The following is a 16,428-nucleotide window of genomic DNA, read 5'->3' as shown; positions in this document are numbered from 1 at the left end:
GGGGCGGTAGACAGATGGCACAGCTTGGAGGCCACACGTCCCTCTGCAAGCAGAAAGTCATTTCCATGCTGCTGCATGGCCTGCTGTGGCTCAGCCTGAAGTTCAGCCCTCTGCCCTCCCCACAAGGGCATGCACGCACAGCAGGCCAGGGAAGCCCATGGGGTTTATCTCTGTCCAAGGAACTGTGAGGGTTCCCCATGGTGGGTGGGAAGCTGTGGCCCAGCCATGGGGGACAGGTGGGCCCCCTCCAGGGAAGGCCCCAACTGTTGCTGTGTCTCCCTCCCAGGGCCTGGGACCACCCACCCACAATTCTCCCATATCCCGAGTGCCATCCCGGCCACGGTCAGCAGGATGAGGAGGCCGAGCCAATTCATGGCTGCCAGAGGCACGTGTCAGCTGCCAGCACTGAGGGCTCCGTGCAGCAGCACAGCCACAGCCGCAGTGCCCACAGCAGCAGCCCTGGGGCTGATGTCACTGAAGGGCAGATTCCGTGTTTGGGGCACTGTGGCCCGTGTCAAGGGGGCCCATGGCAGGAAGAGCTGCATTGAATCAAGGAGGCATAGAATGGTTTGGGTTGGAAGGGACCTTGAAGATCTCATAGCTCCAACCCCCTACCATAGGCAGGGAAGGATGTCTTGCACTTGACACAGCTGTCCACAGGGTGCACAGCTGGGCTCAGAAGCTGTCCTTGAACACTTTGAGGGATGGGGCAGTGAAGGACTAAGTCCTGATTAACAGGCCCTGACTGAGGCAGGAACAAGAGCTCTTGACCAAAAGTTGGCCTCTGCATGAAACTTCCAACCAAATGTTATCGATATCCACTCACTGGCAAAACATGGACTTGCCTTTCCCTATTTAGAGATGGGACAAGGCCACATCGGGCTTTCTTTTGGGGTGTAGGATCATGGACAACTCCCTTGGTTCCTCCTGGAGCCCTCCAAGGCCCTGGGAGCATCCCAAGAGAAGAACAAAACCAGATGATCATGCACTAGAAGTTCTGGTAGCTTGTTTATCCAACAGTATAAAGATGGGGCCCTCTCACAGTGCAGTCAGAAACCTCATTGCCTGTTGGGGAAGGCACCTGCAGGATTTCTCAGTTACTGGGAGTGGTTCTCCAGTCCACTTAATTTACAGACCTGAATGATGGTCAAGGATTAGGGTAACTTGTGATGTGTCTTTCTCCATCACTGTAGGCAGTCTTTTATAGTAATGATTAGATGCATTGCTTAGCTTATCCTTTTCCCATTCTTTGCAGTTTTGAATTACAGTAAATTACATTTATTCCTGAAGTTGGTGTCTGTATCTTTTGTGCTGACTCTGCCTACATGAAAGGCAGGCATCCACAGCTGCTCTAGGAAACCCATACCAGTATCTCTGTAAGCTCACAGTCAAGAATTCCTTCCTTCAATCTTACCTAAACTACCCTCTGTCATTGTAAAGCCATTGCCCCTTGTCCTTCAGGACCTGCCCTTGTAAGAAGGCTCTCTGCTGCTGTCTTTAGGCCCCTCTTCTTGCAGGATGAGGCTGTGCAGTCTCTGGGACAGGCCGTGGCTGAGGAATCCATTTAGGAAGGGAGCTGGGTGTGCAGCTGCAGTGCCAGCTGCAGACTGAGCTCTGGCTGGTGGGAGCCTGGGACCAGAGACTGCGCACCCTTTGCATGACAGAGGGCACAGGGAGCTGTGGCACAGGACAGGGGAATGGACACTTAATGGAGTTTGGGATTTCCATGCCACACTCCCACTTTTTTTTTCTCTCAGGGAATTTCCTCCTATTTGTTGCCCAAGAGATGAGAACAACAGATACTTCAGAGTGACAAAAGATGTAGTCAAGGAGGGAGAAGGGTGCAGTTTGCTTCTGTCTCTGTGCAGGCAGCTTCTCTTGGGAAGTGTAGAGATACTGTGAGTTTTTGGCTGGGGGGTGAGGGGCTGGACTCAGCTCCTCACTCTCTCACTCCTGGGGCTGGAGGGGAATTATTGGGTTTGCTGCTGCTGCTGTGAGATGAATCCTCTGCCACCCTGGAATTCTGTCCTGCACTGCTTTTCTCCTGTCTGTGGGGGAGCTGCTGCTCGCAAGAGCAGCTGTTGAACTGGGACCTTTCCAACACCCAACCTCACTGCCAAGGGGACCCTGATCCAACGGGTTTCGCTTGCCTTGAGGTGTTTGATGTGATGGGAAAAATCCCTGGTTTAGGTGAGGACATGTCCATGGCCAAGGTTGTACAGAACTGGGAGAAATTCTTGTGGGCAGCAGAATTTTGCCAAGATAGCACAATAAGGTTGTGCCAAGATGACTGGGCAGCTCTAAGCTGGTTTCCCACTGGGCAGGGTAGTGACCATCCCCAACCCGAGTGTCATTCTTGGACTCAGTGTCTTTAGTGAGGAGGCAGCCCCTGAAATTTACTTCAGCAAATATTTGAAGAAGCTTATGCCAGGGTGGCAGGGGCCAGTACAGATGTGGGGTGGTTGTTCTTAGCCCAGTCCATCTTGATTAATACAAAGGGAAGAGTGCCATGTGCCATGAGACAGGACTCCATTTGCCTGGTGATGCCAGATTGATTTCTGCCTTTTTTCTTTTATATATTCTCTGTATTCTTTACACATATATTTGTAGCTCTGTAGCCTGTTCTTGTATCTGTGGCTAGTTTTCCCAGTACTTTTCCCTAAGCAGAAAGAAAAAACAAATTTCAAGCTCCAAGCCATGGAGGGTGAAAGGTCCCAAATCCTACCTTGGTTCTTCTTGGGAACCAAGGCTGGCAACAGCTCTTTGAGATACATTTTCATAAACAAAGTTTAGTTTCCATTTGGGGACAGGGTGAGGGGGTAGGATTTAGAGACTATTGAACCAAGGGAGGAATTACTTCCCTGAAAAAAATGAAAATTAGAAGGCTCCTAAGTACATATATGTTGAAAATTTAGAGTGTTAAAACCCTTGGTTATTGTATAATAAGTGTATTAATATTTTAAATGTTTATAATTTTTAATTGTAATATAACAGTGGAGAGCCACCTCCGTGGTCCCCCTGGAAAGGTGGGAGGGGGGGCTGTTTGGTCACTAGAAGGTGTCCGCAGCCCCCCAGCCAATGTCAGAGCGGGCTCACCCACCGTGAGTGCCGGGGAGCCGGGGGGGGCAGGTGCTCGCCACCGCCGCAGCCACGCCGTGTGCCCCCGTGGGTGCTGCCTGTCCCCCCTCCTGAGGTGTCAGCCCGAAAGCCGGCCCAAACCATCGCCACTCCCTGTGCCCCACCACTGAGGCCACAAAAAAAGCCGCCGCTCCTCCACAGCAAGCGCCCCCGCGCCTGCCAGCGTGCAGCAACCCCCCTCAATGCCAGAGTAAACCCACGCGGCCGCCGCCGCTCCGGCGTGGCTCTGCCGACGAGGTGGCCCGCCACTGCTCCCAAAGCCTGTGTGGCCACTGCCCGCTGCTCCCAAAGCCTGTGTGGCCACTGCCCGCTGCTCCCAAAGCCTATGTGGCCGCTGCCCACCGCTCCCCCGCGTGCAGCCGCTCCTGCTCCCCCGCAGCACCGCCGCCACTGCAAGGCTGTCCCGCTGCTGCCGGACCCCGGCCCGACTCCCACCATGAAACTCCACCGGTGCCGGTGCCATCGAAAGCCCGCCCCACAGCTCCTGGAGCAGGCCACGCCAGACCCCAGCCCGACTCCCGCCATAAGGCTGCCCCCGCGCCGATTACGAAATAACCCCCCCCCAAGGGCGACCCCATGCCACCAACATGTAAATTAAAAACCCCAAGGTGACTTGGGACTCTTTTTAAAACCAAAAAAACCCTATAAAAACAAATCAATGTAAAATTTAAACCCACAAAAGACAGTACTAAACCATGTATACCTTAAAGTATTAAAGAACAATTTTTTTGCAACTCGCTGTAAGCTAAAATGTACCCAAGAAAAAGCAGGACCCCAAAGCAACCCAACAAAAACTAGAACTCCTCAGACCCCCGACGAGGAACGAGTTCCCAGCTCTGCAGGAACTTCAAACTGCAAAGCTGACCAAGATCCTCCTCCTCAGGGTGAAACCGGAAGAGCTCCTGGTCTCTCGAGCCACCCTTGTAAGAGCTGATTAATAAAGGCATTTTAAGGAGAAAAATATTATCTTCGCCCATTTTTAACATTCACCACTTGTGGTTCTAATTGGTGATTTCTCTCAAATCAGCTAATTCACTAAGCTCATAAAAATGTATTCACCCCATGTGAGTGAGGAATTCTGTGGACATTTTCCATATCTGCCCCTGGAAGCCTCTAATAAAGATCAGCTGTTTTATTATCTCCTATACTAATATTATGTCCAAAGTGTGTTGTTTAATTTCTAGGTTCATTAAGGCATCACTTGAAGCCAAGAAGAGTACCCAGAAGCACATGGAGTGACATCTTCATTGAAAAGAGTATAAATATTTGGGCAATTCTGTACAGTTTGTAGCTGCTTTGTTAATTAGTAAGTCAAGATAAGAAGGTTCTTCCCCATCCTGTGGTGATTATGGGCAGCACTCAGACAAAGAAGCACAGCAACCTGCAGTTTATGTCTGTGCAGCTGGATCTTTGGCTGCTCCTTCTCTCCACTAGCCAGACTTAGAAAGATCTCTCATCTTCCTCCCATTTTTCTCTGTCTAAGCCCTTGCCTCCTCCTAAATATAGAGCCAAGACAATATGGAGCCAAATAAGGAGCTTTTCCCTGTGGCTCCCAGGTTGGCCCTGCCTGTGAACGGCCTTGGTGTAGTAGCTGCAGTTGGCCCACTCACCTTGGCCTTCCATGGCATTCCTGGTGTGCTCTCCTACTGTTCCTGCCAGGTTCCTCTCCCCACAATGCCCCCAGCTCTTCCTTTGACCTTCTGTGAAGTGTGACCACCTGGCACATCAATCCCTCTTCACTACCTGTGAACTCTGGCTCTGCCTCAGGGCACTGCCACTCCAGTCAGGAGCCAGGAGTTTCCCTTGCCATGACTGGGGCTTTCCTGGATCTGTTCCCTTACGCCAGGCTGACACCAGGCCCTAAATCATCAGCCCATGGGCATTTGAGCACTGCCCCCAAGGTGTCTGCTTTTGTCCTATCCCCTTCCTAGGCTTGGTGTACCAGGTTCCTCCAGCCCATGGTGGCTCAGAGCACTCTCCTCTCTGACCAGGCACTTTGGAGCCCTTTGGAGCCACTCTATTTGTGCCTGCCAGATCTGCCCTCAGGCTCATTCTGCAGCTGCTGAGCATGGCAGTCTTTGCCTTGCCAAGGAATTGAAATTGGACCAAAATGATGGTTCCCTGTGACCACAAGCAACTTTACTTCAAGTATGTCACTTCAGTGTCTGCCTGCACACAGGAGAGGAGTGTGGTCAGGACAGAGCAGGGTTTTGACACTGAGGCTGCCTTTGGATTAGCAGGCACTGCCCCAGCAGGAAACACTTGCTGTGCACTGCAGTGTGCCCTGGACTGTGGCTGTCCTGCTCCTCAAGATGTGTTTTGCCCAGAGATCAGCTGGAGAAGTTCCTTCACTCGAGTAAAGAATTCCACAAGAATCTTGATGGGAAATGGGCAGGAGTTAACTTCACCCAAAGTTGTTGCTTTCAGAGAGGGGATTGGTCCCGGCCATAGCTTCTGAGGGGGTTGTGAGATGGAAATAAAATGACTCCAGAGGTGTGAAGTGGTCAGAAAATGACTACATGCCCGCGATGTTGGAGGAACTTCCATTGGGGAATTTTCATCAGTGCTCAGGTTCATCAGGAAAAGGATCCAGTCATAAAAGTACTGAGTGGAGATGTAGACTGCAGGCAGCCTTGCTCTGGCACAGCCTTTTCCCCAGCTGGTTATTCCGATAACCCACCACTGGCCACTGTTTTTCTCTTGGCACATGAGAGGACCACCACTGTCACCCTGAAATAGAGCAGAGAGGATTATGGTGGTGTTGGTGGCCCCTGCCAGCACTGAGGCTGTCTCCTCCTCTCTCACAGCCCCTGCCAGAGGTGCATTCCAGGCAGAGGAAGGCTCTGCTCAGGGGCTGGAGCCTCCAGAGACTTGGCTGTGAATGGCTTGGGGTCCTGTAGGGTAGGGCTCTCTCTGTCATCTCTGCATGAGGCTTCTGGATGTGCAGAGGATGGATGTTTATCACCAGGATCTCTACACTGCCAAGAACATTAGCTGGGCTTTCTGGGCTTTCTGGCAAAAGGGGGGACACTGGGCAAGCAGGAGTGGATGGAGAGTGTGTGGGAAGCCCATCCAGCAGTTGGAGGGAGCTGGGGCTGGGAGGATGACTGAGTGTCTGGGCAAAGCAGGTCCCTGGGCTGTGTTGGGGTGGTGCTGCCAGGGCTGCTGGTGCTGCTGGGGCTGAGAGGGTCGTGGCATGCTCCTACCTGGCACGAGCCAATGTTGCCTTCTGGATAACCAGCACACAAGTTGTGGGTGCGAATTTTCCCTGCATGCCAGTGGCTGCTGTTGCAGAGCTGGAGATCGATGAGGTGGACTTTGGCCTCCTGGAGGTGATCACTTGCACCTAGAGCTGTGAGCAGAGAAAGGAATGAGTGCCCAGCAGCTCCTTCCCAGTTATCCTCCAGAGGCTGTCTTGTGGGGGATCCCCTTCCCTAGGGTTTGGCTTTTCCTCTGCAGAGGCACTGGGGCACTGTGTCCCTGTTGCCTGCCTTTGGGGAGCAGGCCAGGCCCATCTCTGCACAGGGGTACATCCTGCAGCCTGGCTTTGCCCTCTACTGTGAGGAAGCCCAAACCCTCCCCCCAGTACAGTTAGCCAGTTTAGCAGTCGCTCTTTGGAACTCACATCTTGCAGTGGTGACACCCCAGCCAGCAATCCAGCAGTTGTTGAACTTTGAGACTTTTACAGTGCGGTCAGCCACACAGGCCAGCTGGATGTAGGGACCGCACTGGACAGGATGGTCCAATTCCATCAGGGCAATATCATTGCTTAAGTCATCAGAATTGTAGTACTGGTGAATCAGCACCTGCTTGATATGGCGCACTTGTGTCCTGGGGCTTGACTGAGTCAAGTGAGTGGCCCCAATCACCACGTACACCATGCTGATTTCCCTAGAAGGCATGGGGAGAGGGGTGAGAGGCAGCAGAGCCATGTACCAAGCAGCCTAGCAGTTGCCAGACCTCTACTTCGCTGGTGCCAGTGCCCTCACACACATTAGGCTGAGGGAATGTCAAGATGGAAGCTGCTACGAAGCCTTGGCACAATCCCAGGCTTCTCATGAGCAGTGTGGCAGCTGGGCTGCCTGAGAGGAAAGGGGATGGGAGTAGCAGGTGGTGCTGCTGACAGGGCACCTGCTGGTGTTGTGGGGATTTCCCCATTCCCTGCTCCTCCTTACTTGATCTGGTCAAAGCAGTGGGCTGCTGTGAGGACCCACTGCGTGCTGATGAGAGACCCTCCACATATATGCTTCAGGCCTGGCACCCAGGGGTGCTGGATGCTGACGAGCCAGGGCCAGGACCCTGGCCTGGAACCTGTGCCACCCACGATCCGTGTCATGCCATAAACCACGTTGCCGTAGGAATTCGTCATGGGGCGGTAGACAGATGGCACAGCTCGGAGGCCGCACGTCTCTCTGCAAGCAGAAAGTAATTTCCATGCTGCTGCTGTGGCTCAGCCTGAAGCTCAGCCCTCTACCCTCTCTACAAGGAGTTGCACACACAGCAGGCCAGAGAAGCCCATGGGGTGTTCATATGCCCTGCCAGCACCTGGCTTCTGGCAAGGAAATATGAGGGCTCCCCAGGTAGATGGGAAGCTGTGGCCCAGCAATGGGGGACAGGTGGGCCCCCTTCAGAGAAGGTCCCAGGTGTTGCTGTGTCTCCCTCCCAGGGCCTGGGACCACTTACCCACAGGTATCCTCTAGGCTGTGGGCCAGTCTGGCCATGGTCAGCAGGACGAGGAGGCCGAGCCAATTCATGGCTGCCAGAGGCACGTGTCAGCTGCCAGCACTGAGGGCTCCGTGCAGCAGCACAGCCACAGCCGCAGTGCCCGCAGCAGCAGCCCTGGGGCTGATGTCACTGAAGGGCAGATTCCATGTTTGGGGCACTGTGGCCCATGTCAAGGGGGCCCATGGCAGAAAGAGCTGCATTGAATCAAGGAGGCATAGAATGGTTTGGGTTGGAAGGCACCTTGAAGATCTCATAGCTCCGACCCCCTACCATAGGCAGGGAAGGCAGCTTGCACTTGACACAGCTGTCCACAGCTGGGCACAGCCTGGTTCAGAAGCTGTCCTTGAACACTTTGAGGGATGGGGCAGTGAAGGACTAAATCCTGATTAACAGGCCCTGACTGAGGCAGGAACAAGAGCTCTTGACCAAAAGTTGGCCTCTGCATGAAACTTCCAACCAAATGTCATTGATATCCGCTCACTGGCAAAACATGGACTTGCCTTTCCCTATTTAGAAATGGGACAAGGCCACATTGGGCCTTCTTTTGGGGTGTAGGGTCACGGACAACTCCCTTGGTTCCTCCTGGAGCCCTCCAAGGCCCTGGGAGCATCCCAAGAGGAGAATAAAACCAGATGATCCTGCACTAGAAATTCTGGTAGCTTGTTTATCCAACAGTATAAAGATGGGGCCCTCTCACAGGGCAGTCAGAAACCTCGTTGCCTGTTGGGGAAGGCACCTGCAGGATTTCCCAGTTACTGGGAGTGGTTCTCCGGTCCACTTAATTTACAGACCTGAATGATGGTCAAGGATTAGGGTAACTTCTGATGTGTTTTTCTTCATCACTGTAGGTAGTCTTTTATAGTAATGATTAGATGCATTGCTTAGCTTATCCTTTTCCCATTCTTTGCAGTTTTGAATTACAGTAAATTACATTTATTCCTGAAGTTGGTGTCTGTATCTTTTGTGCTGACCCTGCCTACATGAAAGGCAGGCATCCACAGCTGCTCTAGGAAACCCATGCCAGTATCTCTGCAGCCTCACAGTCAAGAGTTCCTGCCTTCAATCTTACCTAAACTACCCTCTGTCAGTGTAAAGCCATTGCCCCTTGTCCTTTAGGACCTGCCCTTGTAAGAAGGCTCTCTGCTGCTGTCTTTAGGCCCCTCTTCTTGCAGGATGAGGCTGTTTGCTGCTGCTGTGGGGTAAATCCTCTGCCACCCTGGAATTCTGCCCTGCACTGCTTTTCTCCTGTCTGTGGGGGAGCTGCTGCGCCCAAGAGCAGCTGTTGAACTGGGACCTTTCCAACACCCAACCCCACTGCCAAGGGGACCCTGAGTCCTTCCCCATTCCTGGAGGGTGTGTTTCCCAGCTGCTTGTGGCTGCTGTTTGCAGTAGCCTGGCAGCCACTGCCCAGCTCTGCTGTTTTCTGCTGCTGATTTGGGCTTTTTTGCTGCACATTAACCCGACGCTCTGCGCCTGCCCAAACACTCTGCGGCTTCTGGCACGGCTCCGGAATCTTTGCTACACTTTGTCTGTCACTCCGGGATGGCCCTGCCTCTGCTGTTCCAGCCTGTCGCTGCAAGATTCTTACTGCAGTCCATTCAGTTTTCCCAGTGGCACCGAGACCGGCTGCTTCCCGTGAGTTTCCAAAGGAAGCCCCTTCTCCATCTCCTCCTCCATTCCCGTGTGGGGAGCTCGCGCCACAGCGCCCCCTGCCGGTGCGGGGGAACCATCGCACCTGCCCTGCCCGGCCGGGAGCCACCAGCGCCCCTGGCGGCCGTGACCGGAACTGCACCGGGAGAAGGCTCCGCTCCTGCCGGGTTCCTGCTGCTCTTTGTTGGTGCTGCTCTTGTTGGTTTGCCTTCTTATACATACTAGTAAAGAACTGTTACTCTTGTTCTCACATCTGCCTGAAAACCTTGTAATTTCAAAGTTACAATAATTTGGGGAGAAGGGAGTCATATTTTCCATTCCAAGGGAGCTTCCCGCCTTCCTCGGCAGACACTTTTCAACCAGGACAACACCGAGAGCCACAGCAGGAGCCGGTGGCTCTTTATGGAATGTGGCATCTGTGAGACTGTTGATGGAACCCCAAGAATGGGTACAGAAACCTGCTCTGACTGGGTGAGAGTGGCACGGGTAGGGAATCAAAGAGGGCACCTGTCAGCTCACTGGAGGCACCTGTGCCTCTGGAATGGTCACACAGAGGAGATTCCTCAGCAATACAGCAGCCCAGATGGGACTGTAGAGAGGTACCTCTGGAGCCTCCCTCCTCCAGATATCCAACTGCTGGGATTTTCAGGGGAGGAAGGAACCAGAGGAGGAGTGTTACCATTCCATGTGCAGAGTCTGTGTAAATTATAAGCCTGGAATTGAGCCCCTCTATTGTTGTGACATTTACTGCGGATTTGGTGAAGTCATGGGTAGTGGGTGAAGAAGGTGTGCGCAACATGATCAGTGTAAGGTGGCCACAGAGGACTTGTGGAGGCCCCCATAAGTTGTGAGGTGGAGGGGCTCTAGTCTCTGCTTGTAGGCTTTTGCAGACAGGTAGAGGGAGAGCCTTGTGTCCCTCATGCCACACAATGGGTGCTACACACAGAAGGGGGTGGAAGTCCCTTCTTGGCATGCAAGAAGGGGTTTCACATGCCTCGAGGTGTTTGATGTGATGGGAAAAATCCCTGGTTTAGGTGAGGACATGTCCATGGCCAAGGTTGTACAGAAGTGGGAGAAATTCTTGTGGGCCTGTACAGATGTGGGGTGGTTGTTCTTAGCCCAGTCCATCTTGATTAATACAAAGGGAAGAGTGCCATGTGCCATGAGACAGGACTCCATTTGCCTGGTGATGCCAGATTGATTTCTGCCTTTTTTCTTTTATATATTCTCTGTATTCTTTACACATATATTTGTAGCTCTGTAGCCTATTGTTGTATCTGTGGCTAGTTTTCCCAGTACTTTTCCCTAAGCAGAAAGACAAAACAAATTTCAGAGCTCCAAGCCCTGGAGGGTGAAAGGTCTGAAATCCTATCTTGGTTCTTCTTGGGAACCAAGGCTGGAAACAGCTCTTTGAGACACATTTTCATAAACAAAGTTTAGTTTCCATCTGGGGGCAGGGTAGAGGGGTAGGGTTTAGAGACTGTTGAACCAAGGGAGGATTTACTTCACCACTTGTGGTTCTAATTGGTGATTTCTCTCAAATCAGCTAATTCACTAAGCTCATAAAACTGTATTCACCCCATGTGGGTGAGGAATTCTGTGGACATTTTCCATATCTGCCCCTGGAGGCCTCTAATAAAGATCAGCTGTTTTATTATCTCCTATACTAATATTATGTCCAAAGTGTGTTGTTTAATTTCTAGGTTCATTAAGGCATCACTTGAAGCCAAGAAGAGTATCCAGAAGTAGGTGGAGAGACACCTAGCCCATGGCACTTTGAAGCATTCTGTTAGATGAAGAAATCCAATATTCACTTGCCTTCACCTGGAAAGGCAGCAACTGCTTTCAACAAGTCTTCCTCATGGCATTCCAGAATCCTCTATCATTGTCTGCCCCTCCCCTACCCCCCAGCATCAAAGTTTGATGGAAAAGAGTATAAATTTTGGGGCAATTCTGTACAGTTTGTAGCTGCTTTGTTAATTAGTAAGTCAAGATAAGGTTCTTCCCCATCCTGTGGTGATTATGGGAAGCATTCAGACAAAGAAGCACAGCAACCTGCAGTTTGTGTCTGTGCAGCTGGATCTTTGACTGCTCCTTCTCTCCATTGGCCAGACTTGTACAGCCTTCTCATCTTCCTCCCATCTTTCCCTGTCTCTGCCCTTGTTTCCTCCCAAATATGGAGCCAAGGCTATATGGAGCCAAATAAGAAGCTTTTCCCTGTGGCTCCCAGGTTGGCCCTGCCTGTGAACAGCCTTGGCGTAGCAGCTGCTGTTGGCCCACTCACCTTGGCCTTCCATGGTATTCCTGGTGTGCTCTCCTACTGTTCCTGCCAGGTTCCTCTCCCCACAATGCCCCCAGCTCTTGCTTTGAGTATCTGTGAAGTGTGACCACCTGGCACATCAATCCCCCTTTACTACCTGTGAACTCTGGCTCTGCCTCAGGGCACTGCCACTCCAGTCAGGAGCCAGGAGTTTCCCTTGTCATGCCTGGGACTTTCCCGGATCTATTCCCTTAGGCCAGGCTGACACCAGGCCCTAAATCATCAGCCCATGGGCATTTGAGCACTGTCCCCAAGGTGTCTGTTTTTGTCCTATCCCCTTCCTAGGCTTGGTGTACCAGGTTCCTCCAGCCCATGGTGGCTCAGAGCACTCTCCTCTCTGACCAGGCACTTTGGAGCCCTTTGGAGCCATTCTGTCCCTTTGTGCCTCAGGCTCATTCTGCATATGCTGAATGTGGCACTTGTTGCCTTGCCCAGGAGTTGGAATTACACTGAAAAGATGGTTCCTTGTGAACAAAGACAACTTTATTTCAACAACTAAAACAACTCAAGTGTTTGTGTGCACACAGGAGAGGAGTGTGATCAGGACAGGGCAGGGTTTTGACACTGAGGCTGCCTTTGGTTCACTAGGCATTGCCCCAGCAGGAAATGGTTGTGGTGCACTGCAGTGTGCCCTGGATCCTGCCTGTCCTGCTGCTCAGGAAGCACTTTCAGCTGCGTGGTGTGCACGCATGTTGTAGTCAATCCAGTCATAAAAGTCCTGAGTGGAGATGTAGACTCCAGGCTGCTTTGGTCTGGCACACCCTTCTCCCCAGCTGGTTATTCCAACAACCCACCAGTAGTCAGCGTTGTTGTCCTGGCACATGAGAGGACCACCACTGTCACCCTGAAATAGAGCAGAGAGGATTTAAGGTGGTGTTGGTGGCCCCTGCCAGCGCTGAGGCTGTCTCCTCCTCTCTCACAGCCCCTGCCAGAGCTGCATTCCAGGCAGAGGAAGGCTCTGCTCAGGGGCTGGAGCCTCCAGAGACTTGGCTGTGAATGGCTTGGGGTCCTGTAGGGTAGGGCTCTCTCTGTCCTCTCTGCACAAGGCAGGAGTCCTTTCTGGCACAAGGGGGGCACTGGGCAAGCAGGAGTGGATGGGGAGTGGGAGGGAGCTGGGGCTGGGAGGGTGACTGAGTGTCTGGGCAAAGCAGGGCCCTGGGCTGTGTTGGGGTGGTGCTGCCAGGGCTGCTGGTGCTGCTGGGGCTGAGAGGCTCATGCTCCTACCTGGCAGGCATCAATGTTGCCCTGTGGGTAACCAGCACACAAGTTGTAGGGATGGACTTTCCCTGCATACCAGTCACTGCCGTTGCAGAGCGGGCCATTGATGAGCTGGACCTTGGCCTCCTGCAGGCGATCAGTTGGAGCTTGAGCTGTGAGCAGAGAAAGCAATAAGCCCCTGGCAGCACCATGTCAGTTGTTCCCTGTCTGGGGAGAATCTCTTTCCCTTGGGCATCCCTCTGCAGAGGCACTGGGGCACTGTGTCCCTGTTGCCTGCCTTTGGGGAGCAGGCCAGGCCCATCTCTGCACAGGGGTAGGTCCTGCAGCCTGGCTTTGGCCTCTGCCCTGAAGAAGCCCAAACCCTCTCCCCAGGGCACTTGGGTGACTCAGGTTTCACTCTTGGAACTCACCTCTTGCAGTGGTGGCACCCCAGCCAGCGATCCAGCAGTTGCTGAGCTTTGAGACTTTTAGGGTGGGGTCAGCCACACAGGCCAGCTGGATGTAGGTACTGCACTGGACAGGATTGTCTAATTGCAGCAGGGCAATATCATAGCGAAAGTCGACACGCTTGTAGTACGGGTGAGTCACCACCTGCTTCACATTGCGAACTACGGCCCCGGGGCCCGGCTGAGTGAACTGTGTGGCCCCAAGCACCACGTACAGCATGCTGATGTTACTGCAAAGGAGATGGAGAGAGGGCTGAGAGGGAGCAGAGCCGTGTGCCACAGCAGCCCAGCAGTTGCCAGACCTCTGCTTGGCAAGGCAGAGAGGGAGCAGTGTTCCGGCAGGTGCCAGTGCCCTCACACACATTAGGCTGGGGGAATGTCAAGCTGGAGGCTGCTAGAAAGCCTTGGCACAATCCCAGGCTTCTCATGAGCAGTGTGGCAGCTGGGCTGCCTGAGAGGAAAGGGGATGGGAGTAGCAGGTGGTGGTGCTGACAGGGCACCTGCTGGTTTGGCGAGGATATTCCTATTCCCTGCTCCTCCTTACTCAATTTTGTCGAAGCAGTGGGCTGCTGTGAGGACCCAATCTGCAGTGATGAGAGACCCTCCACACCAATGGCCCAGGTTTGGTGAAAGGGGATGCTGGATGCTGACGAGCCAGGGCCAGGATGCATGTGCTGCACCTACACCACCCACGATGCGTGTACTGCCGTAATCATAAGCCACATTGCCGTAGGAATAAGTCACGGAGCTGTAATCAGGTTGTGGAGCCCGGAGGCCGCAGGAACCTCTGCAAGCAGAAAGTCATTTCCATGCTGCTGCATGGCCTGCTGTGGCTCAGCCTGAAGCTCAGCCCTCTGCCCTCCCCACAGGGGCTTGCACACACAGCAGGCCAGGGAAGCCCATGGGGTTTATCTCTGTCCAAGGAACTGTGAGGCTTCCCCATGGTGGGTGGGAAGCTGTGGCCCAGCCATGGGGGACAGGTGGGCCCCCTCCAGGGAAGGCCCCAACTGTTGCCGTGGCTCCCTCCCAGGGCCTGGGGCCACTTACCCACAGGGGTACTGAAGGCTGTGGGCCAGTCTGGCCACGGTCAGCAGGACGAGGAGGCCGAGCCAATTCATGGCTGCCAGAGGCACGTGTCAGCTGCCAGCACTGAGGGCTCCGTGCAGCAGCACAGCCACAGCCGCAGTGCCCGCAGCAGCCGCGCTGCCCGTGGTGCCCTCGGCCCTGGGGCTGATGTCACAGAGGGGGGGGTTCCGTGTCCGGGGCACTCTGGGGGCCTGTGCAACCGGGGCCACTGCGGGAGGGCCAGCATTGAATCCATGGGCCAGAGAATGGTTTGGGGTGGAAGGCAGCTTGGAAATCACAGAGCTCTGACTTTCTGCCATTGGCAGGGATGTGTAGTTTGTACTGGAGAAGGTTGTTCAGAGCCCAGCTCAGAAGCTCTCCTTGAACACTTTGAGGGATGGGGCAGTGAAGGACTAAGTCCTGATTAACAGGCCCTGACTGAGGCAGGAACAAGAGCTCTTGACCAAAAGTTGGCCTCTGCATGAAACTTCCAACCAAATGTCATTGATATCCGCTCACTGGCAAAACATGGACTTGCCTTTCCCTATTTAGAAATGGGACAAGGCCACATTGGGCCTTCTTTTGGGAGTATAGGGTCACGGACAACTCCCTTGGTTCCTCCTGGAGCCCTCCAAGGCCCTGGGAGCATCCCAGTAAGAGGCTGAGACCATGTTACTGCACTAGAAGTTCTGGTAGCTTGTTTATCCAACAGTATAAAGATGGGGCCCTCTCACAGTGCAGTCAGAAATCTCGTTGCCTGTAGGGGAGGGCACCTGCAGGATTTCCAAGTTACTGGGGTGGTTCTCCAGTCCTTCACTGGAGAAGAAGGACAAGTGGCTTCCTCCCCTTGATAGGTAGACCTGCATGATGGTCAAGGGTTAGAGTAACTTGTAATATGTCTTTCTACATCACTGTAGGCAGTCTTTTATAGTAATGATTAGATGCACTGTTTACTTAGCCTTTTTCCATTCTTTGCTAATGATTTGATGTCCTGCTTACTTATCCTTTTGCAATTCTTCACAGTTTTCAATATAGGAAATTACATGTATTCCCGAAGTTGGTGTCTGTGTCTTCTGTGCCACCCCTGACTGTGGGAAAAGCAGGGTTCCACACTGCTCTGGGCAACCTGTGCCTGTGCCTCAGAGCCTTGGAGTTATTTATTATGACAGTGTATTCGGATATCCTGTGCTCACTTTCCAGAAATTGTTATTGTATCTTTAAGATCCTGCTACCCCAGGAGCTGGTGTGTGTGAGGTCGCGGGGAAAAGAGTATTTCCTTTTGTGTGGGTGTTTTTTAAAAACTCCCCACCCAGATTTCTCAGGGCATTGTGCAGTGTGATTTTATCTCAACTGGCTTGGTTTTTTTGTGAAGTGTGACCACCTGCCACATCAATCCCCCTTTCCTACCTGTGAACTCTGGCTCTGTCTCAGGGCACTGCCACTGCAATCAGGAGCCAGGAGTTTCCCTTGTCGTGCCTGGGACTTTCCCAGGCCTGTTCCTGAAACTTCCTGAGGTCTGGCCCAGACTATCAGACCCCTTTGAGTTTCCTTGAGACTCAACCCCTTGGCGATTTGAATGGAGAGAGGCAGCTTCGATCCAGTTGTCTGAAAAGTACTTTTAATAATACAAAATTTACAAACAATAAGGTGTCCACTGTGTTGGACCAAACCAGACAAAGGAGTACAAGGGGCAAAAGGCACGAGGCCAAAGGTGGAGTCCAGGGGCACAGAGGGGTAGTTAAACACCCCGGTGTGGGTAGGGAATTAAGGCGTGATCTGAGGGAAGGGTCCAATAGGTGACAATGATTAGGAATATTACAATTCTTGCACTAAAAATCAGCGTATATTAACACAGAGAGCTGAAGA

General features: G+C 52.9%; 2 protein-coding genes across 2 annotated transcripts; both read right to left on the bottom strand.

The window, feature by feature from the left end:
* Positions 1–5,277: 5,277 nt before the first annotated feature.
* LOC310906749 (acrosin-like) lies at positions 5,278–7,507 on the bottom strand (the record flags this gene model as incomplete). The annotated part of the gene is made up of 4 exons (XM_083856205.1): positions 5,278–5,307; positions 6,345–6,490; positions 6,764–7,029; positions 7,314–7,507. The coding sequence occupies 4 exons, from the start codon at positions 7,505–7,507 to the stop codon at positions 5,278–5,280; spliced, it is 636 nt and encodes a 211-aa protein (XP_083712331.1).
* A 4,981-nt stretch (positions 7,508–12,488) lies between these two features.
* Positions 12,489–14,615, bottom strand: LOC310906748 (acrosin-like; the record flags this gene model as incomplete). Its single annotated transcript, XM_083856204.1, has 5 exons — positions 12,489–12,677; positions 13,058–13,203; positions 13,462–13,727; positions 14,042–14,284; positions 14,545–14,615. 5 exons carry the CDS (start codon positions 14,613–14,615, stop codon positions 12,489–12,491), a joined length of 915 nt encoding a protein of 304 aa, XP_083712330.1.
* Between the last annotated feature and the right edge of the window lie 1,813 nt (positions 14,616–16,428).

The sequence above is a fragment of the Zosterops lateralis genome, assembly GCF_965231275.1.
Source record: "Zosterops lateralis genome assembly, chromosome: 3".
Classification (NCBI taxonomy): domain Eukaryota; kingdom Metazoa; phylum Chordata; class Aves; order Passeriformes; family Zosteropidae; genus Zosterops; species Zosterops lateralis.
Note: the sequence above shows the minus strand (reverse complement) of the source record. Positions and strands in the feature narration are given on the sequence as shown.